This window comes from Periophthalmus magnuspinnatus, chromosome 6 (genome assembly GCF_009829125.3).
Source record: "Periophthalmus magnuspinnatus isolate fPerMag1 chromosome 6, fPerMag1.2.pri, whole genome shotgun sequence".
NCBI classification, from domain to species: Eukaryota; Metazoa; Chordata; class Actinopteri; order Gobiiformes; family Gobiidae; genus Periophthalmus; species Periophthalmus magnuspinnatus.
Window position 1 is genome coordinate 11287622 of NC_047131.1, and position 26811 is coordinate 11314432.

Genomic DNA, 26811 nt, shown 5'->3' on the forward strand with positions numbered 1-26811 from the left:
CAAAAAACAGAGTAGACGCAAATGGGAGCTACAAGACTTTCAAGGGTGTTTAGTAATTTAAAATTTTCACTGAAACTGTGCAGCTATATTTGCTAATAAAAATGGCTATCATACATATAACCAAAAAGATCATGCTCCTCTGCAGTGGACGGACTGTAGCCATTGCTGCTGATCTAATGTGCTGAACAAAGCCATGCTGTCGGCTACTCCTGTGCATAGCTGCAGATCACGGTGCCAACTGATAACTCAAAAACAGCTGAATCTTAACTGGCAATCAGTTAAGAAAATACAATTGGAGAACGAAATAAGTACAGAACAGTGGGCGTGTATTGGTGGAGGTGAAAACTTCTGAATACAGGAGTATAAAGATCACTGAAACGTATGAATCACTCTAAATACAAATTTCGAGGAGGCAAATGAGAGGGAAACAATTATAACAGTTAAAATCTCAAAAAAGTAGATTTTGCATAATAGGTCTCCTTTAACTATATCCAAGCCATTTGAATCATGTCACCACACTATTACTGTGCTGTTAAGTGCTGCAGTCTCCCTGTCACATTCATCAGGACCCTTCCCTCATATCCTGCTTATCGGCATGATGGATGTGCGTGCACTGTGGAGACTGTCGCTCCTTTCCACTGCATCAGAGTGCATGCTGGGGGAAGTCCTCTTGTGCGAGGACAGCCGCGTCATGTGCACAAAGCAGGTGTGGTTCTCTGCCTCGGAGCGGCTGTGGGTACCCAGGCAGCAGCGGCTCAGGCCCTGGCGCAGGCGCACGGTGAACAGGCCATACGTGATGGGGTCCAGGCAGGCGTTGAACAGGCCGAAGATGAAGAGCATGTGGGTGAGGGAGTGTGAGACCGTCTCCTCCATGTCCTCAGGGTAGAGCCAGTACCACAGGCCCAGCAGGTAGTAGGGCGTCCAGCACACGATGAAGGAGCTGACGATAACGATGCTCATCTTCAGCGTCCTCATGCGCGCCCGTGGGATGTTGTTATGTGAGCGGCGCAGGTGCACGTCGCGGGACAGCACTGTAATATAGAAGAATGAGGAGTCACAACAGGGACCGAGTGGAACATTGTGAAATGGAAGACTGAGATGCATGAGGATGCACAGGACAGACTAATGCTCTTCACAAAAATGTAATAATTATTGCTGTCTAAAATTATGCATGCAAATTTGCATATCCTATGCAGATCCTGTATTACAGAAAAATGTAGTCTTGTGATTATGTTTGTTTCTGATGTAAGCGTCAAAGCTACAGCATAGCTAGGTAAAAGTGAACTATTGTATTCAATGTGCGTTCAACTTACTGGTACTCACCGTTATTAACTTCAGTATTAGTCCATCAAGATAAAAGCATTACAGCAAAGTGCATCGCTAATACTCTTGTGGGTATTAAGCCATGTTGTTGAGTTGTGATTTGTTTCATTCACACATGTTTGAGTAACCCAGGTTTATTAGGCTTCAGCGTCTCCTGGTGACATGGTGCAATAGTAACAATGTGGAGCTTAACACCCAGAAGACAGTGGAGATGATCTGGAGACAGGGACATGATCAGGAGACAGTGGGGTGATCAGGAGACAGTGGGACCTAATAAACTCCACATCTCTAGCAGCAAGAATGTTATAGATTTGAGGGTGTGGAATGATATTCCATAAAGGAATACTTTAAATTGTCCACCACAATAAATGTATTTATTGTTACAACATTTATGGATTGTGAATAATAATAACAACACTAAAAATAACAACAACATCCATAATAATAATGATAAAAAGTGAATTTAAATGTGTTGCTGAATAAACTAATAAATAAACTGCCATGAATTGTAAAATAAATCATATAAATTATTATAATGTTAAAGTTTTTGGATTTCCCATTTGGAAAACAAATATCAAATGAGTGTGTATTTTATTTTTTTAATTGTTGCCGTGCCTAAACTAATGCCTATTTTTCCACCAACCTTGTTTCCACCAAGTCAAACTAACTCCCTTTGGGTTGCAGTGCTGCACCTGTATCCTGGCTTATCCCATTCCATGAAATGGCGGGCTGTACTATGCCAGGAATTCTCTATTATGCAAAAATCCCTAGGCATTTTATAGAATGCCTAAAATGACCAGGCAAAGTTGGAAATTAATCAATCTTTGCCTAAATGCCTGATTGCCTGTAACTCATACAAGCCTAAATGAAATGATAAAATTGCCCAACTATTACGAGCCCCGTTTTTCCATATAAAATCTGTGTGGTCCCATGTTAGCTAAATGTACGTGAAGAGAAATTCCACTTCTGTGCTGTACTCAGGGCACACAGCCAGCTCAGTCCTTGTTATCTTGGCTTACATCATCAGAGGTATAATACTCCCTACAGTGGAAGCATAGCCAGACTGGACTGGGCTAGACTAGAATGAACAACAATATCACAATGCCTTGAGGATTCATGTCTCTGGGTTCTGAGTCATGTATTGATGGTAAATAAACTTCTCCTTTGTTAGAACTCCTGCCTCATGCGTCTTCTCTTCAACTGTCGGTTACTACAATTTATTCTACAACATATGTGACTAGACAACTGCTTTCTTGGTGCAGGGCCTGTTTTTACGGTCTTGCTGGTGTCATTAGGTCATAGATTAGCATGTGCAAGCTACTGGAATGACATTATACAGTCCAACATCTCTCTTTGTTCTGTAGAAGTGTGGTGAAATGCAGAGTGAAAAGTCAGATTACCTTTTCCCATTTATTTGCATCATTTGTTCAGTAATCACATGTGTTAATGAGTTCACTTTGACAGTAGAAATATGCCACACTAATTGAGAGATCACATGCAAATTTTTCATGTGTATGTATGTGTAAGTAATTCGGCAAGATTTTAATCACATTCGGTGGGGTCACTATAGCAATGGGTAAACAACTGAGCTGCATTAAAATCTCAAACTAATACGCCGTTCATGTGGGCTTTGGGAACTCGAGAACATTTTCCAAGATGAAAAATGCACATGAGCACTACAAGTCAGAAAAGGAGACAGACCAAAATCAGCTGATTTGTCAGTTTATCTTGACTAAACATTACTACATGCAGGGGTTTACTATTAGTTGTCCATATCAGAGCAACAGATTTCCACAGGAAAGACCCAACACCAATTTTAACAACTAGAAATGCAACATTAAGGCTAACAACAAGAAATCTAACTGAATGTTGTTAATAAACGGACTCAGTGATTTAATCATTGATTATACCAAAATCCAGACTTTTTGAGATAAAAGCAGATAAAAGCAAACAAGTCACAACGCCCACATCTCATCTCAGAACATGAACGCAGCATCACACCCATGAGGCCTCGGACAGTGGCCAGATTGTTACAGTCATTCTACACCAGCAACATTACATTTTAAACACATGGAACCTTGTTTTATCTAATCTAATAATTCCACCCAACCTTCATAGAAATAAAAGAAGCCAGTTGTTTTTAATAATACAAATGACCATTATTTAACTTCTTTTTTTTAACTCTAAATTATTACTTAATTCAAAATGGAAAGAACTAATGAAGAAAATAAATGGCATAGAAAAAATGACAAAGAAATAAAGCTGAAGATTTTGAAAAAGTATGTGTAAAGGATCGTGTGTCTCAAGGCAATATAAATACTGTAATATAATGCAGTTTCCATTATTAACATCAGCATTAGCGCCTACACAGCCTCTCCTCTGCAATGACTGTAGTGGTGCAGATCAATACATATGATCCACTGTCTGCGAGGGAGAAAGACACTGCACTTCAACATTTATTCATCGAGCAGCAGCTTCAGAAACAACTGTGAGTGACTGTGAAAGCAGGAGAAACCTAACTTTTTTTTAAGTCTTGTGCCAGATTCTTGTAATTCTAATGAAGACTGCTGAAGTTGCATTGATTAATATTACTTTTATTGCTTTTTAACCTTCATGGAGCACTTAAAAATGAGTCAGTGTTTGCACAAGGACCATGCAATTAATCACAATCACAATTTAAGCTGCATAGTATGGGAATAGATTCGTCAAACTATTAATGCTAGCTTAATATGAGGTCTAAGTGATTTTATAAAATGTGCTCTATAAATTGAGGCATGGTATTATTAAATGAACATCGTAAATACAAGCAATATCTGAGAAGTTCTCGGACAGAAGTACTTGCACTACTTAACTCCCAAGACGCACAACTACACAGCTACTAGGGTTGTCAAAAGTATCGAAAATCAGACACTAATCGATGCTATAACTAATATTAAAACTACATACTCATTTGAGCAGGTATCACATCAAAAAAGTTACATTCACAGGACAGAAAAGAAACTTTCCTCAATAGTTTTAGAATGATCTTGAGCTGTATCAGAACAACAACAACGACTGAGGGAAGTATTACGACTGAATGTTGAAAATCACATTCTATTGATAAAGAGTGTTTTAAATTATCATCGTGGTATCAGAATCAGTATTGTGTATCAGGTCTACTCCTCAATGTCTAAATCAAGTTTGAAAATCTTGTATCATGAGAACACTAACAAGTGCAAAACAGAAAACGGGCCCCGTACATGTCGATTGGTTTGTCTGGTAAGTGGTGACATGGGACACAAACAGGTGAGATGGAGGCAGAGGTAGAGTTACTGCGGCTGGAGATCTGGGCCAGGATGCGGGTGTAGCAGCAGATCATGATGATGAGGGGCAGGAGGAAGAGGCAAGCGAAGGTGAACAGGTTGTAGAGTGTCTCCTGCCAGCGCCACACAAAGCTCCCGTGGGTGGTGCACTGGGTGAAGCGCTCCGGCACAGTAATGGTCACGGCGTGGAAGATAAACATCTGAAACACAACACAACCACGCAAAAACACCGTCAGTACATTGGACAATAAAAATAAAGCATGATCAGCTCTCTGTGACAATAATGCTGGATAATTGGAGCTAAAGTGGCCATAAAAGTCACAGCGACAAAGAGCCGTGCAGCTGTCGCTGCCTCCAATGAATAGAGCACAACACGCTAGTAAACAGCACATTTTTTTCCAATTGTACAAAAATGACTACGCAATGCTGCTGAATCCTATGCACATCACCAATTAAGAAAATAAAATTGGAGAACGAAGTGAGTACATTACAGTGGGCGTTATATACCGGTGGTGGTGGAAACAGGTGGATCAGAGCATACAGGAGAATAAAGAATACTCAAACATACATGAATCACTAAATACAACTTTGAGAAGGGTAAACAATTATAACACAGCTAAAAGCTCTAAAAAGTCCATTTTGCCACATAGCTGTGTTTTAAAGAACAAATATTACGCACTATTTGTATTGTTCTTGGCCTTTGATTTTTTTGATGTGGCATTTCTCTCTGCAGTAGTGGTCGATGCACTGAAAAATGACTTGAGGTGCATCTGACCAACTAAGAAAGTATAATGTTTTTGTCATGTAGCCAGCTCCAGTCCTGCCAAAACATTCCCAATCTAACATTAAACCATTTGAATTTTCTTTGACTGACAATAGATTATATATTTTTTATGTGTGTTCATTAGTTTTGTCTTCAGTATAAATGGAAAAAACCTCCATAGAATGATACAAAGAGGTAAAATGTAAATGTGATATAGTTACAATACCAAACATGGTATGGTATTGATTTAGATCATTCTTAAGCTGAACAATAAAATAAGGACTAGATTATACATTTGAAGTAACCTCAAGTAACATGTGAATAGCTCTTCTATATTTTTGAATTGTATGATGGATTAACAGGGATTATATAATCCATTTTTGGGTGTTTCAATCATTTTATTAGTATCATTCATCTGTTGTCTGTTTGAGGCAAAGATCACTTGGCAGGGCTCCTTCTTCATGTCTAATGCTGAACCCGACCCATAAATTCTGACAACACCAACACAAGAAGAAAACAAAACAAAACACTAGAGGCAAATGGAGCAGAGAGAGAAGACCTGTGACCACTACAAAGCCAGAGAGATCCCTAGTTCTACACCAACTTTTTAGATGGAGGATGTGCTAAAAAATGACAAGAACAGCTACAGTAAACATTGTAAAGAGAAGAAACACCATCTTGTTTGTGAACCTGCATTTCCAGAAAGTAATGACTGCAATAGGACAGAAAATCTCCAAGCAGCATCACTGACCTCCAGAAGACACAGGCTTTGCAGACACTCAGCACTTTTGTTACTGCAATAATCATAAAAATAAAGGTCATGTTTGCAAACACAGCACAATAGTAACAAACCTTCCCTGGGACAAACAGCACTTCTGTGCAATGTCCTGAAGGGAGGGTGGTCACAATGATTTTTTTTTTGTGGTCCTCACCACTGTCCTCACATTCTTCCAGTCAGAAGCAGTGCAGCCTCCGCCCCATACAGAAATGCAGTAAGTGAGGATGCTTTCTATAGTGCTCCTGTAGAATAATGTCAGGATGGGCGGGAGTAGATGGGCAATGATGTCAGACGATGACCTTTTTTTTGATGATGTTCAGGATCAGGATGTCACTGCCCCAACTCATCAACTGCTCCATCTCCTCTCCTGTTGGTCGTTATCATTCCTAATGCGGCCCACTACTGTTGTGTTGTCCGCAAACTTCACAATGTGGTTTGTGTGAGTTATCAGTGTCACCGGTAGTGGGCTCGGGACACAGCCCTGAGGAGAGCCCATGCTCAGAGAGATGACACTGGAGATGTTTTTGGCAACCTCACTGGCTGTGGTTGGTTTATGAGGTAATCCAGCACACAAAGAAGTGCCTAAGGCTCCCAGTTTGTCCACCAGATGCTGTGGGGCGATGGTATTGAGAAGTGAAATTAAGTCCAGGAACAGCATATCAGTGTTTCTCTCCTCATGGTGTGTGAGGCTCAGGTGTAGAGTGGAAGTGATGATGTCCTCAACTGAGCAATCTGGCCTCTAGGTAAACTGGAATGGGTCACACATATGTGGGAGTTTGGACTTCATATGGTGCTTTAGTCTTTCAGAATGTTCATTGTGACAGGAGTTTGTGCAACTGGCCGATAGTAATTGAGTAACTTGATTTGAGTTTTTTTGACACTAGAGTGATAGTTGCAGCAATATGTTAAAATGTTAGAACACAAGTCAGTTCATCTGCACATTCCCTGAACACCCTCCCAGGAATGTTGTCTGGACCAAGGGCTTCCGTGTGTTGGCTTCCTCAGGGTTCACCACACATCTTCAGAGGAAAGAGAAAGTGCATTATCATCATCCTCTTGGAAAACAGCTTTCTTAACAGGAGTGCTGTTTAGTGCCCAAAGCTCCTGAAGTTGTTCAGTTTGTTGAGGAAGCCTGTACTCCTTTTCATCAAATATGAAGCATTTTCTTATGAGACATTTTAGATAATGTTACCCAGCCAAGCTATGTCCTTAAAGGTGCTGTACCAGATTTTTACTTAAAAACAAGAAAAACTGAACGAGTTAATTTTAAATTTTAATTTTTACCTTATGCATTCCAAGCATCCTACTTATTCACTGATGATGCGATAAGAAGACCTTTATTTGTCCTACGGTGGGGAAGTTCCAGTGTTGCAATGCACAGTTTAAGAACAGCAAGAGAATAGAAATGGGAATGGGAATAGAAATACTTAATACATAAATACATATTAGAAAAGAGACTTAAATACAACAAAAACAAATACAACAAATACAACAAAAAAATAAAAGGCTACAGCACTGTTCTGTACAGTGAGAGGCTCTGACTATTACTATGTGTAATGCAGCACATGAACGGGATAAACAGCAGTTAAAGTGACCTCAGTACATTATAGTATTTGTACAGTAAGTGACTATAGCTATGATTATCTACAGTGCATCATGTGGACAGATTAAATAGATATCAGGTTAATGACTAGATCGCAGCAGTGAAGATTCACAATGATGATGGCACATTGAGTTTTTTCACCACTCCTAACTGCACTTCTTTATTATCAGACAATAAAAAGTGGCCTTGCATCATCAGTTTGAGAAAATGTGAAACTGTATTGACTTTTCAAACCCATACATCTGAACATGCCACTGGACAAGTCAAGGCCCAAACGCTCATGGTAATCAAGAACAAATATGGATGGACTTATTGATTTTGGCTGCACTCTTATTTCCCCAGGCACATCATGTGAGCAAACATTCGCAACAGTATCATGCAATTTTACAGGTGGTGTGTGCGGGCTCAAAGATTGGGCTCTCCTCTGCCGACATATGTACACTACCAGTCATAAATTTGGACACACCATCTCATTCAATGTATTTGTTTTGTTTTGTTTTGTTTATTTCTTTTCTCTTAGTCAGAGAAAATAAATGGTTTGAGAGGGAATTAAAGAGGCAATATTTGCTTAGACATCATCTGTCTCCCATCCATAACTCCATCCTCAGACCCAAAGCAAACAAAGGAAACAAAGTAAACAACAGAGATAGCCAGGGTGCCAATAGGTGTGGAAGCATCCATTAAAGGTGAATGAATATGCTAATTATGACTCAGGCACAGTGCACATTAAAACTAGTCTAGAGAAACTGTAAACAATAGCTGTTTTCAGTTTCAGTGTAGTTAGCTCCCCCCTTCAGACAGATATAAGGCAGTGTCCACCAGCAATCTGAATCAGAACTGATGGCTTGGATGAGCAACAAAACGTCTTCATTCCTACAATTTTTTTATCCAGTTGACAGATTTTACTTTTGGCTTTCACTATGTTTTGTTTACTACTTTTCACATTTTGTGTACAAGCAGAAGACATCAGATATATAATGCAAGATATATGGAATTATGTGGCAAAGAAAGAATGTTAAATAACTTAGCTAAATACACTCACCTGAAGGATTATTAGGAACACCATACTAATACGGTGTTTGACCCCCTTTCGCCTTCAGAACTGCCTTAATTCTACGTGGCATTGATTCAACAAGGTGCTGATTCATTCTTTACAAATGTTGGCCCATATTGATAGGAGCATCTCGCAGTTGATGGAGATTTGTGGGATGCACATCCAGGGCACGAAGCTCCCGTTCCACCACATCCCAAAGATGCTCCAGCGGGTTGAGATCTGGTGACTGTGGGGGCCATTGTAGTACAGTGAACTCATTGTTATGTTCAAGAAACCAATTTGAAATGATTGGAGCTTTATGACATGGTGCATTATCCTGCTGGAAGTAGCCATCAGAGGATGGGTACATGGTGGTCATGAAGGGATGGACATGGTCAGAAACAATGTTCAGGTAGCCCGTGGCATTTAAACGATGCCCAATTGGCACTAAGGGACCTAAAGTGTGCCAAGAAAACATCCCCCACACCATTACACCACCACCACCAGCCTGCACAGTGGTAACAAGGCATGATGGATCCATGTTCTCATTCTGTTTACGCCAAATTCTGACTCTACCATTTGAATGTCTCAACAGAAATCGAGACTCATCAGACCAGGCAACATTTTTCCAGTCTTCAACTGTCCAATTTTGGTGAGCTCGTGCAAATTTTAGCCTCTTTTTCCTATTTGTAGTGGAGATGAGTGGTACCCGGTGGGGTCTTCTGCTGTTGTAGTCCATCCGCCTCAAGGTTGTGCATGTTGTGGCTTCACAAATGCTTTGCTGCATTCCTCGGTTGTAACGAGTGGTTATTTCAGTCAACGTTGCTCTTCTATCAGCTTGAATCACTCGGCCCATTCTCCTCTGACCTCTAGCATCAACAAGGCATTTTCACCCACAGGACTGCCACATACTGGATGTTTTTCCCTTTTCACACCATTCTATGTAAACCCTAGAAATGGTTGTGCGTGAAAATCCCAGTAACTGAGCAGATTGTGAAATACTCAGACCGGCCCGTCTGGCACCAACAACCATGCCACGCTCAAAATTGCTTAAATCACCTTTCTTTCCCATTCTGACATTCAGTTTGGAGTTCAGGAGATTGTCTTGACCAGGACCACACCCCTAAATGCATTGAAGCAACTGCCATGTGATTGGTTGATTAGATAATTGCATTAAGGAGAAATTGAACAGGTGTTCCTAATAATCCTTTAGGTGCATGTATGTTTTATGTTTTATATTTAAATCCTCAAAGTAGGAGTCCTTTGGTTTGTCGACAGTGCTGCAAACTCTTGGCCGTCTCTCACTGAGTTCCACGATGAATTCTCCTAAAATGGTTTTCACTTCACAGTGGTGCCTTCTCAGGGTCAACAAACACCAAAACTGCAGGAGTGTGATCAGAGTTTGGAATTATTTTAAGTTTATGCATTCCTCCATAGTTTCAATACCTTCAGTGGGAATCTACAATGTAAATAAAGAAGAACCATGAATGATAGTGTATAAATTTGTATCACTGAAGGAGAGTAAACAAAGCTGTGACTGACACACCACCTACAGCCTCATGTTGGGAAAAAAGAAGAAATCTGTCCGTAAATACAGTGTGCAAATCGCCAATGAGAGTGCGGCAGACAAACTGTGGCAGTGCCCTAAGGAGCCCTAGATTCCCTGTGTGCAGCTCCGTTAATTAAGAAGCTAATTGTGTTCTTGTTAAAGTGGCTAGCACCGCATTACAGGCCCCAAGCCTCTCCAGGGGTCTGTCTTAACCACTACAACTCTCCAGTAAATAACATGTAATTACCCACAATCCTCGGCAACATTTCAGAGGTGAAGTTAAAAAAATGTGTGATAAAAGGCTTAAAGCAAAATGTTTCTTGCCCCAGTATTACATATATAAACTGTATAAGCTGTTCTTGAGGTCAAAATAAGTCTGCTGTGTACTGTCTGCATCTTTATTTTGTTACATGACAAACAGGAAGTGCTCGGATAGCATCAGAGTTGTTGCCTTACGGTGAAAGCAAAATTTCACTCTTGCCTGTGAATGTTGTGAAAAGTGCTTAAGAATAATTAGCTCATCACGGTGAATAATTATTAATAACTTTGGGCCACTGCAAACTGTTTAAAATGAACTAGTTCTGTTTTTCACATTTTTAAGACCTCCTGGGTTTGGACCCTCTAGAGCCCCTCTCCGTTGGAACATGTGCCTGCTGCCTGGGACCTCCTCCATGGTCTGGAGACTTACTGGACATGGAGGCAAAACTGGTGTGTAAAAGACGAAGTGGGGAATAGTGATCTGCAGCCTCCTCCTGTAAAATCAGTCTTTTGTGGTTGGTCTCATTATCTTATCTTATGCACCTGTTCTTCTTCTCAGTAACAGCAAAGCAAAGAAACTCTTCCACAACTGAAATTTCACAGACTTGAGTTTAAATTTCATAAACTTGACTTATCTGTGTCCCCAGATACGAGGTAAACATGTTCAAATCAAATATAGCTTTTAGTGACAAAAATTGCAATGCTGACTTATTCTTAGTTACCAAAAAGTGGATGATGTCCCATTTATTTATGTTATAATTTGGTGTTTTGTTTTTGGCTGATTATCCAATCAGAAACAAGAAAGAGGTTCACATGAGTCTCACATGGGTCTGTGCACTGGCTCCTGTGGCTCAGAGAATAGACTTTAAAGCAGCTCTGCTTGTGTATAAGTCTCTCCATGGCCGAGCACTAAAGTACATCTCCCACATGTTAGTGCCATATGAACCAACTCACACTCCGAGCACTTCTTATTCTATAAAACACTTTGAAATACTTTGTGTACAAATTGCGCTATCCAAATAAATGTGCCTCGCCTAAAAGAAAGTATTATTCTTTACTGGTGAAAATCACAGTCTATTGTCTAAAGAAATAGTGCTTTTTATTTTCATTTTTGATATTGAAATTGGTGGTGAGTATCGAGACTATTCCTTTGTATCCAAATCATGTTTGAAATTTGAGAATCATGACAACACGACTCACAGGTCTTATAAGCGTTAAATGAAAGTATGTTTTTGGGTTAGGTCTGTTATGTGTTGTCAGTTGAGACTTGCTCCTGTGTTTAGCGTGACATTTGTGTTTTTTTTTGTGTTTTTTTCCCACTGATATAATCCACTCCTAATTCTTTTGTCTGTCTATTTTGGGGAAATTTAAATAGTGAATTTTGAGAGCTCAAAGAATCATACAAACATGTTTAAACATGTAATGAACTCATGGCTATCAAAAAATATAAATTTGAGCATGATCTGTCCCTTTAACAGCTGTGTCTTCTGAATGCAGTGGATGTAAATGAGCTGGATCAGTCACAGGGCTCCATCTTGTGAACCTCATTATTTTCATAGAGGAACACTTCACACAGCCCCTACCCTCTACCACTACCCCCTACCCTCTACCGCCTACCCCGGCCCACTGTTCTGTACCTACTATTGCGTATGGTCAAAAATATAATCTGAATCATAGACATATAATTAGTAAATGCAGCATTTGATTCATCATCCACCTATAGCAACTCAGATAGTCTGGGAGCTGTCAGAACACTGGAGCCCCCTCTATATTTTCCTATTAGCCAAAAAATAACTGATTGTCAAGAGGGTGTCAGCTGGTACTAACCCATCGACCACATTTAGGTTTTCATTGCTGAGTGTGTTTGGTGTATTATTTTAGATTATAATTAGTGTGTAGAAGTGGCATCTGAACTAATGACTATCCTTCAAATTTCAATGAAGAGTTCTGCACTTATGTGCATCTGGTAAACATCTAGTGATCACTAAAGCTCTTTTTTTACATGTTACTGGTGAGTAAATATCATGAAATACACATTGATTCATTTGTAGCTTATGTGAAGGAGTATTTGGCGTAACTCTGGGTAACATTGACGCCAAATGATCGAGTTGTAGCAACGGACAGGGGTAGAGAGGTTCACCTCTATGAATTTCTGCAGTCTGGATCACATGTACAGTTCAGCTTTTTTAAAAATAAAGCACTTATCAATGAAAATCTGCTGCTCACTGTCGTGAGGCGAGCAGCAGAGAGCCATTTCTGAAGTTCTGAATAGGAAATCAGCTGTCCTATTTTTCTTCTTTGTTTACCATCAAATAAAATGTAAAATAAACATTTGTTGTAGTCACTATGTACCATAAAAAGCACAAACTCTCCTTTAAATTCCTTTGGAGACTAGCCAGCTTCTCTAAAGAACATTAGATAGTGTAAATAATGCACATAGTATCAAGTATGTACGTGATACTATGTGCATTATTTACACTATCCATTTCGTCTATACACATTATGTCGATTCCCCCCAAGAGCCCTAAATTATGTATTGTTCAAGCTTTTTAAATGACAGATTGTGATTTCTGTAAACACCAGGCTGCCTCCAAGTGCTGCCATAGGATTTTCATTGTGCATTTTCTGACTGAGTGAAATGAACATGGGAGCGCAAGGTGTACTCATTGTTCATTGTGCCCTAATGTCCCCGTTTTTTCTAAGGCTGGTATTATATATAACACTTAAAAGCTCTGGATGTGTTGAATATGCAAGTTTACTTCAAAGAATATGAAATAAAACACAATCTCATGTTTTTCACAATAAGTTACAAGGTGTAAAGCTAAAACAGGTGTAAAGGTGTTCTCAAATGTCATTCTGAAAGACAAGCACATGTTTTTTAGATATACTAGGCGATCAGTTTTATCCTGTTTTTGTTTGTTACACAGTGAGAATTTCTCAGACGGTTAATTCATGAGAAAATCTTGTTAAAGCTTGTCAATGTATATGTCCTGAACAGTAAGTAGACATAAAGGTCATAGGCTTAGCTGGAAACATAGTAGCCTAATATATTGAAGACTTAACCTAGAAGAACAATGGCATGATCCAAGCCCACCCCCTCACATATACGTCATACCCACAGTGCCGTCTCCAGACACTGCGTGACTATGACTACATCCTTGTTTCATTCATTCATTTAATTCATTTCTATAGTTCTGTTTTCACTCCGGTTGGTATTTTTTGACCTGGCTCCCATCAAATATCACATTTAGTACATGGCCCTCAGTGGAAAAAGTTTGGACATACCCCCATTTTACTGTACTGTTGCTAGGTAACTGTCATGGAATTACCTCTGCATATGTCACATTTACTGCCCATGTCGAACCAGGAAGTAAAATTCATCAAAAGTGTCCAACTAGGGAAAACTAGGCCAAACTCTCAACTTATTATGTTACCTCATAGGCTTAGCTGGAACCATAGTTGTCTAATGAATTGAACTTAACCTAGAAAAACATATAGTTCAGTTTAGTTTAACTGAGCAACATGCACATTTTGCAATACATATATGATACAATATTGCATTTGTGCTCAAAGAGAGTAGTAAACTTATATACACCTACTCCTTATTCTATTCTAGACATTGACAGCTGTAACATCGCACATTAGGCATCATTTCTGTGTAACAAAGTACTTGTCTTTTTACTGTTTTAAACATACAGCTTTATCAATTAATTGTGGTGTTGTAAATTTGACTAAACGATCACATCATGCTTTTCTATATTGGACTGAAGAACAACCTATTTGCAGCTATTATCCGCTTTTTAATGTAATCTGAAACAGTTCAATTTGTTTTTGTAAATGTGTCATATTATATACATATTCGCACTCCTTAGCTCAAGGGCAAATCAAAGAACAATATAATATGAGGAGATTGAGGGTCTAAACACTGCCACGCCCACTATACTAACACTTGGCATTGGCACTTGACATGTTTGATATGGCATTTGTGATATGGTTATGGTCCAGTATTACTCCTGAAACTGTTAATTTGCATTTTGATATTGCCTATTAATACTTTTGTTTGATTCCAAAGTCGAGACTTGTTTGAGGAAGCTATTTGAGCTATTTGGAGTTTTTTTTTTCAGGCTGCAAAAGTCTACTTTATTAACATCACAATACTTTTCTTTTAAATTCCTTTTTTTTCAACATTTGGCCAGTCAAGAAAAAAACATGAAGTTACCCAAAATGCAGCCTATACTAAAGACAATATTTAAAAAAAAAAAAGACAAAGGTAGTTGGATGGGCTGTTGTCCCTGGCTGCTTCCCAAGGAAAAAGCCACCAATGACCCGAGTCCTGCTTTGGGAGACCTGGATAGTGGGGGACGACCTCTCCACTGTACTCCGAACTGCCACATGAACTGCTGCTGGACGTGGAGCCGATGAGCCTTGGATAGTGCTGCTGGAATAGCTGCCATTCTTCCATTGTTGGTCACTGAACACTGGATGGAAACCTTTTACTGGTCCAGTTGTGCTTGATATTCTGAAGTCAGTCAAGTCAGTCCAGTCAGTCAGCGTGGCGGGGGGAGTAAACACCAGGCGACGGAGGCCATTTGAAAAGAAGTTTTGGGTAAATTGAACCCTCCAAATTGCACAAGTTAGACGCTGCTTCTCTCTGTTCACTAACACCGACCGGACTGGAGCTCCAGCAGTGACCTGTGACCGCAAAGGAGAGACCTCCATGGTGTGCGCCAAAGTGCAAGAGAATGGTGGTAAGACTGTACAAACGCATTGTACCATTCCCCAAAAATCTCAAGTCAGCATCCTATGAGCATGTGGACTGTTTCACTTTCAATCATGGAGATCTTCTTTACCACTCTGAAGTGTGCTGGTTGTGCCGTCTAATCCCTCCAAGCAGAATTCAACAACTTCCTTAAAGAGAAAGGCCGGCCTCTTCATGAGCTAATTGTCCCATTTTATAAACCACCTAGTGTGATTGTATCTGCTGTATAATTATAATCTATGACACCTGTGGATCATTATGTTATAATTTGCTAATTTTAAATTTCAATACTCATCCAAAACGACTGAAACGATTGAAAATAAGGATTAAAGATTGCTCAAACGTGCACATTTCACTCACAAGTACAACTTTGGGCGAAGAAATGGTGAGAGGAAACAACTATAACATGGTTAAAATCTCTTAAAAGTCAGTTTTACATAATAGGATCGCTTTTGTATTAAATACAAACCTCCAAGGCAAAGACCAATGTAGTTTCATAAGTGTATGCGTCTGAAGCTGCAAAAACGTCTATGCTTCACACAAACCTGCACTGTCTGAGGAAAAAGAGACCTTTGCACAGGCTGATCAAAATGCCAAAAGGACAGAGGTGTGTCTGATAGTATCTCTGCATCAAAGGAGTTTGTCTGTCTGACTTCTATCACAGCCTGGACAAAGCAAAGTTTCCTCTGCCCAGAATTTCCTGAACAATGAATCTGAAGCTGAACAAGAACAAACCGATTTCACTCCTGACTGCCAGCCATCATGCGCTCAAAAACACAACATCTCTGCCCCTACTGAGCTCAACTGTGTTCATAAAGTAAGTTAAATATATTACAGTAGTTACCTAATAACCATCTATTCAAAATGTAATCACTGTTAAGCCCCCTTATTATCTACAGTGGCACCACCCTCGCTGCTTTATGAAGAACTATGCATGGTTCCCGCTGAGTTCAAATGTGGTCCATCCATGTATAATTAAAGTTCAGTATAGTCATACATAAATTGATATCCATCATGCCCTAAAACTACTACTTTTTATGTCCTTTTTGTGGCATATGTATCAAAAGTCCTATGCCCCACGCTGCGGCTAAGACATGGGGTAAAACATTGTGGCACCCAGAACAAATGCACATTTTACCTCAAGTTTACTGGTTGAGGTGTTAGCTTAAACGTACAGACACTTACTTTATAGACAGGTATTATGCAAAATGTTTAAGTATTTTAGAGATCTCTCTTGTGCCATATTCCAAGCATATGGTTCGCCGTAAGATTTGTCCAATGCTCCGCCCACAAGCCAACGTCATCCATGCTCCCACATGACAATTCTCCATAAATATACAAAAACATGAATCAAAACAATACACCACAGCTCCACAAACCTGATGCAATGAAATGAATGAATTGAAATGTGATAGCGCTTTGAAGAGGGAGTGACTCAGAGCATTATAAAAAGAAACTGAAACTTATAAAACATGTTAATACATTGTTTTTGGTAAATTAAAAGTTTCAAAACACTAAAAGGCAACATGGTGAACTAAATATGGTATGTGTTAGCAATTAATTCCCCATAGAAGTAAAATATTCCCTCTTTAAAGCTGCTGTGATACATAGCCATGCACCGATTTCTTCTATGCGCAAATCTTTCCTGTAGAAATACGGTCAACGGAAAGTTGTCCCCTGTGCTCAGCCCACCAACACATGGCTCCTATCAAATATAATTTTTAGTACGCGGCCCTCGGTGGAAGTTGGACGTACCCCCAGTTTACTGTACTGTTGTTAGGTCACTGTCATGGAATTACCTCTGCGTATGTCACATTTGCTGTCCATGTCGAACCAGGAAGTCAAATTATAAACTTCACCAAAAGTGTCCAACTAAAGACAAACGACAAAATCTTACTACATTTTAGAGAAATGAGTAACCTAACCTGTAGAATTTTGCCCAAGCCCACTGCTGCTACATAAACCTTTGCCCTTTACTGGCATAAGCACACCGTTTTCCTCCATGTATTTCCTCTGACAACCATTCAATAGTGCCAGATGAGTTTGATGGATTCTTGACATAAAATAGGGAGTTGAGGCCTTTTCTAAAGTCAGCTGTGTCTATTTGACAGATAGGTCGTTCTATTGTGGGACTTGAGTGACAGGCAGCAGAAGCATGTCCCCAGAGCACACATCGCTTCACATTGATCACATGTACATCACAACACTAGAGGGATGTGCCCTCTAGTGTTGTCAAAGCAAAACAGCCCCATACACAAAGGGTGAAATACAGCTGGCGTAGTGCTTATAGGCAGCAACTTTAAATAGTGGGCATGGCAAAAACTATTAAACATGTCTATTATCTGACCATGTATCTGCCCCCTTTGCCCATCCAAGTTTCCTCTTAAGATTGCTCTTCTAATCAATACATAATGAGGGATTTGTCTTCTTTGCAGTTGATAGATCTTCACTAAGGGTGGACTCCGTTTTCTGTTGACACGATTTATCAGAGAATCGAAATAAGTCTGAGTGTGAGAAAGAGGCAGAACAGGCTGTTAAAGCATGTGTGTCGAGGTGAGCTATAAGCGCCATGGGAAAACCTTTGTTTGCTCTTCGTCTCTGGCTCATGTGATTGATACATTGCTCAAAGCTGTGCCAAGGTCATTTTTGTGAACTATAGAATTTCTCAAATGAATTATCTAACTGAAAGCTTTTGTGTGGCAGCAGTGCTTAAAGAGAGGGTACTATGCAAAATCACCTTTTTTTGTAGCTTTCAAACGTTCATAATGTTGTTCCCTCATCAAAAACATGTCGGAAGAGGTTTTAAGTCATCCATGCGTGTTTGAGTAATCTTGCGATCTCTCTTACAAGCCTGTACAAGACTCAACCCACAAGCCTACATCATCCACGCTTAGAGTACAAAACAAGACACTACAACTTCACAAACCTGATATGATGTTCAGTTTCTTTAGCGGGATGTGTTATGAAGGCATTCTGAAGGGGCAGCAAAGGCACTGTCCCTGATTTTTACACTTAATTTTAGTAGTACAAGACTCCCACCCATGCTCCCATTCAATAATACACTACAACTTCACAAACCTGATGTGATGTCAGTGTCATTAGCAGGATACACGATGATTGTGTTGTGGGGAGTGACTTCGTGTGGGGAGCAAGGATAGGGGGTCTCAGCGGGTCAAAAACAAAACTGAAACTAATTAAACATCAGTTTTTTTCCTCCAAATACAGCATTTTCAAACCAACAAAAGGTAACACGGTGCAAGAACTGCTTACACAATATATCTGCACTGGGGCAAGACAAATTCTCGTTCAAAGACATGGGAAAAAATTGGCTGCAGGATTTTAAATGAATTAAGTTATTAATGTTACAGTAAAAAAAATATGAATTGTAACTGAAACTCCTAAGAGAACAAATATTATGCCTTGTTTGCATTATTATTGGCATTTACGCACCTTTACTTTGGAATTTCATGATTTAGAACTTCAAATAATGCCTGATTAAAAAACATATATCATTCCACAGCGTCAGTGCTCATTATACTCTTATCTGACCAATTTATGGACTTGAAAACTGCGCGGGGCTTCTATCTATGACATAACAATCACAGATCATTTCGAACAGAGGCAAAGACTTGAGCGTGACCAGCGTGAATGATGTGAAGAACAACACAATTCAATGGTTAAAGCTCCAAAAAAAAGTCAATTTAGCATGATATGTGTTCTTAAACTAAAACCCCATGCATTTCAGAATACATTTGTAAAGGTCTGAGCCGCTGTGCTGCCCTTTTCTCTCACTGTCCCTCCTTTCAACGCTGTAAGCAATACAACTAATGAGTGCTTATCCTTGAATACGCCTGATAATTACCTGCAAATAACCCAAAAAACCAATGCCTCTGAGAACAATTTGGAATCCATTAATAGGTTCTACATCACGCAGGCTTTTAAAACGTTTTTATTTTTGAACAATACGCCCATTATTTGTGAAATTATGAGTAAAAAGCTCATGAGATAATGCACCAGTAGATTCAATAGTTCAAGGAGTCTCATGAAGTATTATGTATTCATGTGCCAGCTGTCTGCATTTACACCGCAGCAATGCTTATGTTAACACAATGTCAATGACGCCTATTGCAAGTAGTGAATTTAGAGATGTGTTCTGGAAAGTCTGCTAAATACAAGACCTGCCTAGTTATAACTGGCAATACAAGGACAACATTTTATGACTTGGAGAGCACATGTTTGTGTAAGATCGATGGGCCTCATCATGGTCAAATAGATTTTTTGGAGCTTTCTGTTATGGTCTTCAAAAACATGCCGGAAGTGGTTTTAGGTACAATCCATGCATGTTTTAGTAATCTAGCGAATCTCTCCCAGGCACTGTTCGAACTCTGCTTACAGCTAGCCTCGTGAGCCTACGTCACCCATCAATTTTCCATAATTATACAAAAGCCTGGTACAAAACAATACAACTTCTCAAACCTGATGTGATGTGCCGTAGTGTCATTAGTGGGATGCTTTGTAATAGTGCTCTGAAGGGGGAGTGACTCAGCGTTGGGTGTAAAAGGAGAGGGGAGTCAGAGTCAGAAATGAAAGTGAAACTTGTGAAACACGGTAATATGTTGTTTTTGGTGAATATAGCATTTTCAAAACAATAAAAGGAAACAGGGTGTGTGTTATGTTATGAAGCGTAACATTAAATTTGTCTTAACTGAAAATGTTTGTACCGAAGAACATATACTAATATCAGTCAAGAAGACCCATAATGAAACCAAAAATTTAAATTCCACGATGATTGTAACTGGTATTTTATTATTACTGTTTCTTAAAAACAAATCTGTGATACACTAACGTTCTTTAGTGAAGAAAGAAGGCTTCAGTTGAACAGACATGTACAGCCAGCTTTTGTGCTGTTCTTCACTCCATTTGTACTCTGTGCCTAATGATTGCACCTGGACTCACACGCCCACGAAGCAGTGACCAGAGTGCACTCATCTACTTGTGGTCAATTGTCATGCAGGACCATGGGTGAGGCTTGAGAGAAAGGTTTGAATAGGGCCCAGAGAGATCTCTATCTAACTTGCACCTGCATGGATGACATCTACAACCGTTTCAGACATGTTTTAATTTAAACTTTTTAGTCTCATAAAATCACAGTGACATCAGGGCAGAATTATGTACCTATCAGAGGTCATTTATTATTTGATATTATGAAAAGTTAAATACCAAGGCTAAAGTGTCCAAGCAAGAATAAGACACAATATGTCTCAAGTAATTCACGTTGAGAACAAAGCTACCGACGTGTTACCTGCCAAGCTAAATGTGAGAAACACGACTTACTGCAGCTGTAAATAGTTACATGTAGCATGTTAACGCTCACTGAACGCTCTTCATGTGGTTTTCATGGAGAAAAGGAGCTCCTTGTTTTAAAGGCACTGTCCCTGATTTTTACTGTATTAAAAAACTTGAAAACGTGAAAAAATCATTTTAAACAGTTTGCAGTGGTTATTTCTCACTTGCCTTATGAATTCCGGGCAACCTGATTATTCACTGCAATGAGTTTCTAAGTCCTTTGACAACATTCAAAGGCCAGAGTGGGTGAGCCATGGAGAGTACTTTTAAAAGAGTATTCTAACCTACGTTTTGCAGTATCCTGATCCTGGTGATAATGAAAAAAACACAATACACTGGGAACAGCTCTTTAATTGCCAAAAAAAGAGATAGATGGTGGATAAGATTAAGTTTGTCCTAGTTGAGTCCTGATGTAGACCTGGATTAGTTCTGGGCCAAATACAGGGACACTGGTTATGCCAGAGACCCTACGTTTGACCATATTATGAGACTGGGCACAAGCCTGTAATGACTAAGGTTAGTGTTGGGGTTAAATGTCAGGGATGTTACAAAATAGGGCTGAACAGTTTGGATAAAAGTATCTAATTGCTATTTTTTGGGAAGCATTGCAATTGTGGTTAGAGTTGAGATTTATGTTCTAATAATATGATTCTTTTTATATATCAGTTATTCCACACAGACACTTTGCTAGCAAATGTTTATTTAAGACCTCATGTTATCATCAGGTTATGGTGAGGGTTAGACTTTGGAACAGGTAACTGGGTCTTGGCATAACTTTGTTGTGAAAAGAAAACAAAAGAAAAAAAGATGGTTGGGTGATATTGACTAAAATGAAAATATCTTGGGATTATCCCAATGATTATATGTATATGTTATTATGGCAATCTATCAGAACTGATATAATATGCAAATGTTATGTAAATTAGCACTGATATAGTAGACTGCTTTGGTCCGGCTGGAACTGCTTCAAACTGTAGCTCTACCTGTGCCGGGTTATCTGTACCGGGTTATCTTAAAGCTGGGTCAGAGCTACAAATCTGAGAAGACAAGAACCTCATCTGCTTCAGCATGAATGATGATGTTCTCTCAACAGAAACAAACACTACCTTATTTGTTAAAGAAGATACTGTGCTCGTGTCTGCTATTTACTTAAAATGTAGGACACCCTTGGATCATTATATTATAATTTGCACATTGTGAATTGCAATATTCATCTAAAACGATTTAATAAAAAAACAAGACTGCTGACTTCTGCTTTAGAAAATGATGGTGCCCTGTGGGATTTGACATTGCTGTAGATGTCATCACAACAAAGAGCCATGCAGCTGCTGGCACCTCTGATGGAGACTTGCAGATCATGCTGGTGAGTAGATGATTTAATTTTTTTTTCATTTGTACCAAAATTACTACACAATGCTGCAGAATCATGATTCGCATATCACTGATTAAGAATATAAAATTGGAGAACAAAGTAATTAGAGAGCAGTGGGCTACTTAATGTCCCAACATGGTGTCGGGTCACATTTGAACTTGAGTCGAGAGGGGCCTTCTCCCGTGCCTCAGTAAATCTAATATTGTACTATTCTGCTCATAGACTGTATATACCAGGGCTGTCCAAACTTTTTTCACTGAGGGTTGCATATTGAAATGTATTTGCAGCAGGGGGCCACAGACCTCAGGCCATAGTTTGGACATCCCTGGTATAAATAAATGGACATAGCTAATCTGTTAGCTGCCATGTTCCAAATAGGAAGTGAAGTGGTTCCTTTGAGGTCTCGTTTTAATTGACTTATGTTGAAAAACCCGTTTTCTCTCTGTAACTGCTGCTTTCTGGCTGATCATTCTGACCTTAAAATGTTTGTATTAACCCGCTCAATATGATCTTTGGTTTTTATTTAGCTATTTTGTTGATAAATGAAGACATGCACATTAATAACATAACAATCAGATGCCTGTTTTTTTGCCGAGGCCGCTCTTGCTAGTGTTAGCAACAGGTTTGATTGAAAGCTGTCCTAAACACCCACTCCAAACAAAACTAATGGTGTGGGCAGCAATAGAAGTAGGACCTCCAATAACCACGCTCTTGAATGGGCTCTTTGGTTGTCCACCTGGATTTCCAAATATGTTCCCTGGTTGCAGATTAGCCGTTATAATTGCTAGCCTTGATTGGCTTTGTGGCTAAGGTGCAACTGAATGCTGTGGGTAATGTAACACTCTGGGTTTCTATAGTTTGTGATCACGCTATGTCTGTTTTACTAGTTATAAAAAAAAAAAGGACATGTCAGATCAAATGTGTTATTTACTTTATGCTGATATGGACTGATCAGGAGCAACAAGAGGACAGAGAGGACAGACCGAAGACTGAGAGCACACAGAGGACACACCAAGGGCACACAGAGGACACACAGAGAGGACAGACAGAAGACAGAGGGCACACAGAGGACACACAGAGGGCACACAGAGGACACACAGAGGAAGTAGCTTCACCATGTGTGGAATGGATGAATAACTAATGTCTGTCATAAGAGTGGTGCAGTCAATAGACTAAAGCAGAAGACATGACACACAGAGGTGATGTAGAAGTGCTACACACTCAAACTAAGTAAAACAGCCATCCACCCCCCACACAAAGGGAGACAGATCAAGAACTGCAGCGTTACAAGAAATCAATAGTGTGAGATGCTCGTGTTCTGTGTGAGATGCCCGTGTTCTGTGTATATTTTAAGTAACAGAAACCTCTGTAATTGAATTCAATAGAGATCAGTTTAATTCTATGGAACATTCCACACTAACATCTCTGGTGGTGACTGACCCTCCATCAGAAATGTTACATAGTGTACTTTTTATAATGATGTCACTAAACTTCCTTTTAATTAATAACCATACCTTTGGACCAGACTATTTAGCACCAGCCTAATAACAAATGCTTGTGGATTAGCGCATACGCAGGGCACCTGACTGCGTCAACTCGACTGGACAGTGGAATGTACGGCCACCTCCATAGTGTTTTCATACTGTTACAGTGCCTGGTCTGGGCCTGTGTTCCCCTGGTGTCTGATTATCCATGTGTCTTTGTTTCATGTAAGCAGAAATGATGGTGGTGATCCTCTCTCCTGAGTGGTGGACCATTTCCACGTTCCCCTGGGTTGGCTCCAGTTCCCTGTCCAGTGGTTGGTGCATCGCTGCCAATCCGCAGTCTCCATCTGCTAGTGCTGCCTATGACAAAAGTGCAGCATACTTAACTCAGACACTACTGCCTAATTGGCTTGGCATTTGTAGTGTATTTAGATTTAGCTTGGTACTCCTTGAGACTCCTTTTGCTGTCATTTAGTTTTATTGTATACTTATTAAATGTATTATCAGATGTAACACTCTTCCTTGCTTGTATTCCCTTACATTTACTTGTAATTAAAAGTGCCACTTGTCAATTACCCATCTTGTGTGTCATTTCTTTTCATTCCTAGTAATGGTTTGTAACACATACGTTGCTGGTCAGTCACCTTGCATCCTTGTTGCTGCATTAGAAAACAATGATACAAACTTGGCAAAGTGTGTGACGTCTCCACTTGCACAGAGCACAGATTGATCAGAACACAGAGTGATGTTGCCAAACCAGCAAATATACAATCTTGTAGCTGGCAAAAAGTTTTGAATGGCAGGGTTCCACAATGTTCGGGAATTGAACTACAGACCTCGTCATTTCAAACAGATTGTGTATTTATATATTTATGTGTATTTATATATAGTGGTTCCTCGTTCATCGTGGGGGTTACATTCTAAAAATAACCCGCAATAGGCAAAATCCGCGAAGTAGTCAGTAGTCAATTATTATATATGTTTTAAGGCTGTAAAACCCCTCACACACTTTATACACTTTTCTCAGACAGGCAGTAACATTTTCTCACATTTCTCTCTTTTTTAATTAATGAATAGTGACTCATGTATTTCACAGATGCTCTGACCTTGCCTCTTCGTCCTGGAGCCGCTCCGATGTAGTGTCGATCGAACATTTATGTAAATTTGGCTGAACACATTCTGTGCTGTGTGGGAGACGCGGCACGGAGGAGATCGATTGACGGTGGTCTGCAGTCTGGACGCAGAGCACAATGCGCATTCAGACATTGCAAAAAAGCGTGGAGAACTGCACTGGAAAAATCCGCGAAACAGTGAGACCGCGATGGGTCCAACCGCGATGTAGAGAGGGACCACTGTACATACACACACACCCCCAGTGGGTGTAGGCTACTTAATTTGACTGTTGTAGTTTACACAGCAACTTGACAAACCTGATGTGACGTGCAGTAGTTTCATTAGCAGGATTCAGGGGGAGTGACAATGCAGGACCAAAGAGGATCTGACCGCTCTACCAATGATGTTTATGTTGAGAGCGGGAATCAAACCACTAACCTTCAGATCTACCACTCTCCAACTGAGTTACTGTCAAAACAATAAAAGGTAACATGGTGATCTAAATATGTTATGTGGTAGCGGTTAATACAGTTTACTTCTAAACTCCAATATTGATCTAAAATGACTTAATAACAGAAACAGGTCCATTGACTTCCTGTTCAACACTACAGTGCTAAAATCACCTCACCTACAAGCAACGGATTTTACTTGAAATGTTTTCATCGCAAAAGATTGTAAAAGATGTTTAGCAATAATCCCAAATGCAGCAACACATAATTACTCAATCATACATGAATCACTCAAAATACAACTTTAAACAAACTAATAATGAATAAACACTGTTAAAATACGTTCTACATCTAAGTTCATAATAGTCACAACTAAGTTCATGTTTCCTTTAAATCATCTGAATGTACTTCTTGCACTGTTTTTTCAGATATGGTTCAGTTTTTCTTATTTTTGTGTCTGTCCTTTGAAAATACCAGATTTTGTAAAGAAAAAAATTGAATGTCTTGTATTTCAGTCACATTAGTTTTAAATTATAAATCATATCTCAGGTCTGGTCAGTTACTTTTGCAATTACTCTTACTTGAGCATGTCACATTTTTTGTTTTTGACTAGACTAGACTAATGCATTTCAAAATAAACGATAAGACGTTATGAACTCATGGTATTCACTCCAATTCCCATCAGGTCTAATTATAGCCCTCCCCACCATGCTCTCACACATCCAACTGCTCCAACGCACAGCTCTCCCCAGACTGTGTACGTAAAAGCCCCTGCGCCTCACCTGCGGGAGAGACAGCACCACGCTCATCGTCCACGCCACGGTCAACATGATTTTGCTCTTCCGCTTGGCCTCGCTGATGCCCAGGGGGTTGAGGATGGCAGACTGCCGGTCCAGACTGATGACCACCGTGACGAAAGCGCACGAGTACATGGCCACGAGCTTCAAAAACATGAGCAGCCGGCACGCGAAGTCCCCGGCTTGCCACTGAACGGTGATGTTCCAAACTGCGTCCAACGGCATCACGACAAAGGTCACGAGCAGGTCCGCCACGGTGAGGTTCATGATCAGGATCCGCACGTGGGACTTGGGCTTACTCCCGTTATTAGCCGCCCACAGGACCAGCAGGTTGCACACCGCGGACACGGCGCACAGGGCGAAAGTGATGATGACCCGCGCTTTGGCCGCCGTGGAGAAGGTTGGGAGCTGGAGCGCGTCTCCGGTCACGCTCCTGTTGCACGCGGACCCCCCGAGCCCCGCGCAGCTCCCGTTCGCCGCAGGATCTGTGAGCTGGTGGAACATGCTGGAGATCTCACTGGAAAGCTAACTGCTGTTGAACCATATCTGTGCCCTGAAAAGAAGAAAAAGACAGACGTTTTAGCGGTAGACGTGGTGCGTAAATGTCCTTGGAACTCATCCGCAGCTTTTACGGTCTATCAGCTGCAATGGCTCTGTTACATTTTTAATTAAAATGGCATACAACTTTTTATTTGTTAATAAGTAAGCCATTTTGGGCGATTTACTTTCCAAAACAGAAAAAAAGCATTCAAGCGCCAACTATGACACGTATCATGAGCTTAAAACATGTGTATACAACTCTAACAATGCAAGCAAGACGTAAAAGTAATAACTGTTGAAGCTTCAAACTAGGACAGGGTTTGCAAACAGACAAAAACGAGG

At 40.0% G+C, this 26811-nt stretch overlaps 1 protein-coding gene across 1 annotated transcript; it reads right to left on the reverse strand.

Annotated features, from left to right (window-relative positions):
- Positions 1-576: 576 nt before the first annotated feature.
- LOC117372562 (gonadotropin-releasing hormone II receptor-like) lies at positions 577-26433 on the reverse strand. Its single transcript, XM_033968382.1, has 4 exons — positions 25915-26433; positions 4636-4825; positions 3811-3819; positions 577-1031 (listed from the first exon to the last, which is right to left on the reverse strand). The coding sequence occupies exons 1-4, from the start codon at positions 26431-26433 to the stop codon at positions 577-579; spliced, it is 1173 nt and encodes a 390-aa protein (XP_033824273.1).
- Between the last annotated feature and the right edge of the window lie 378 nt (positions 26434-26811).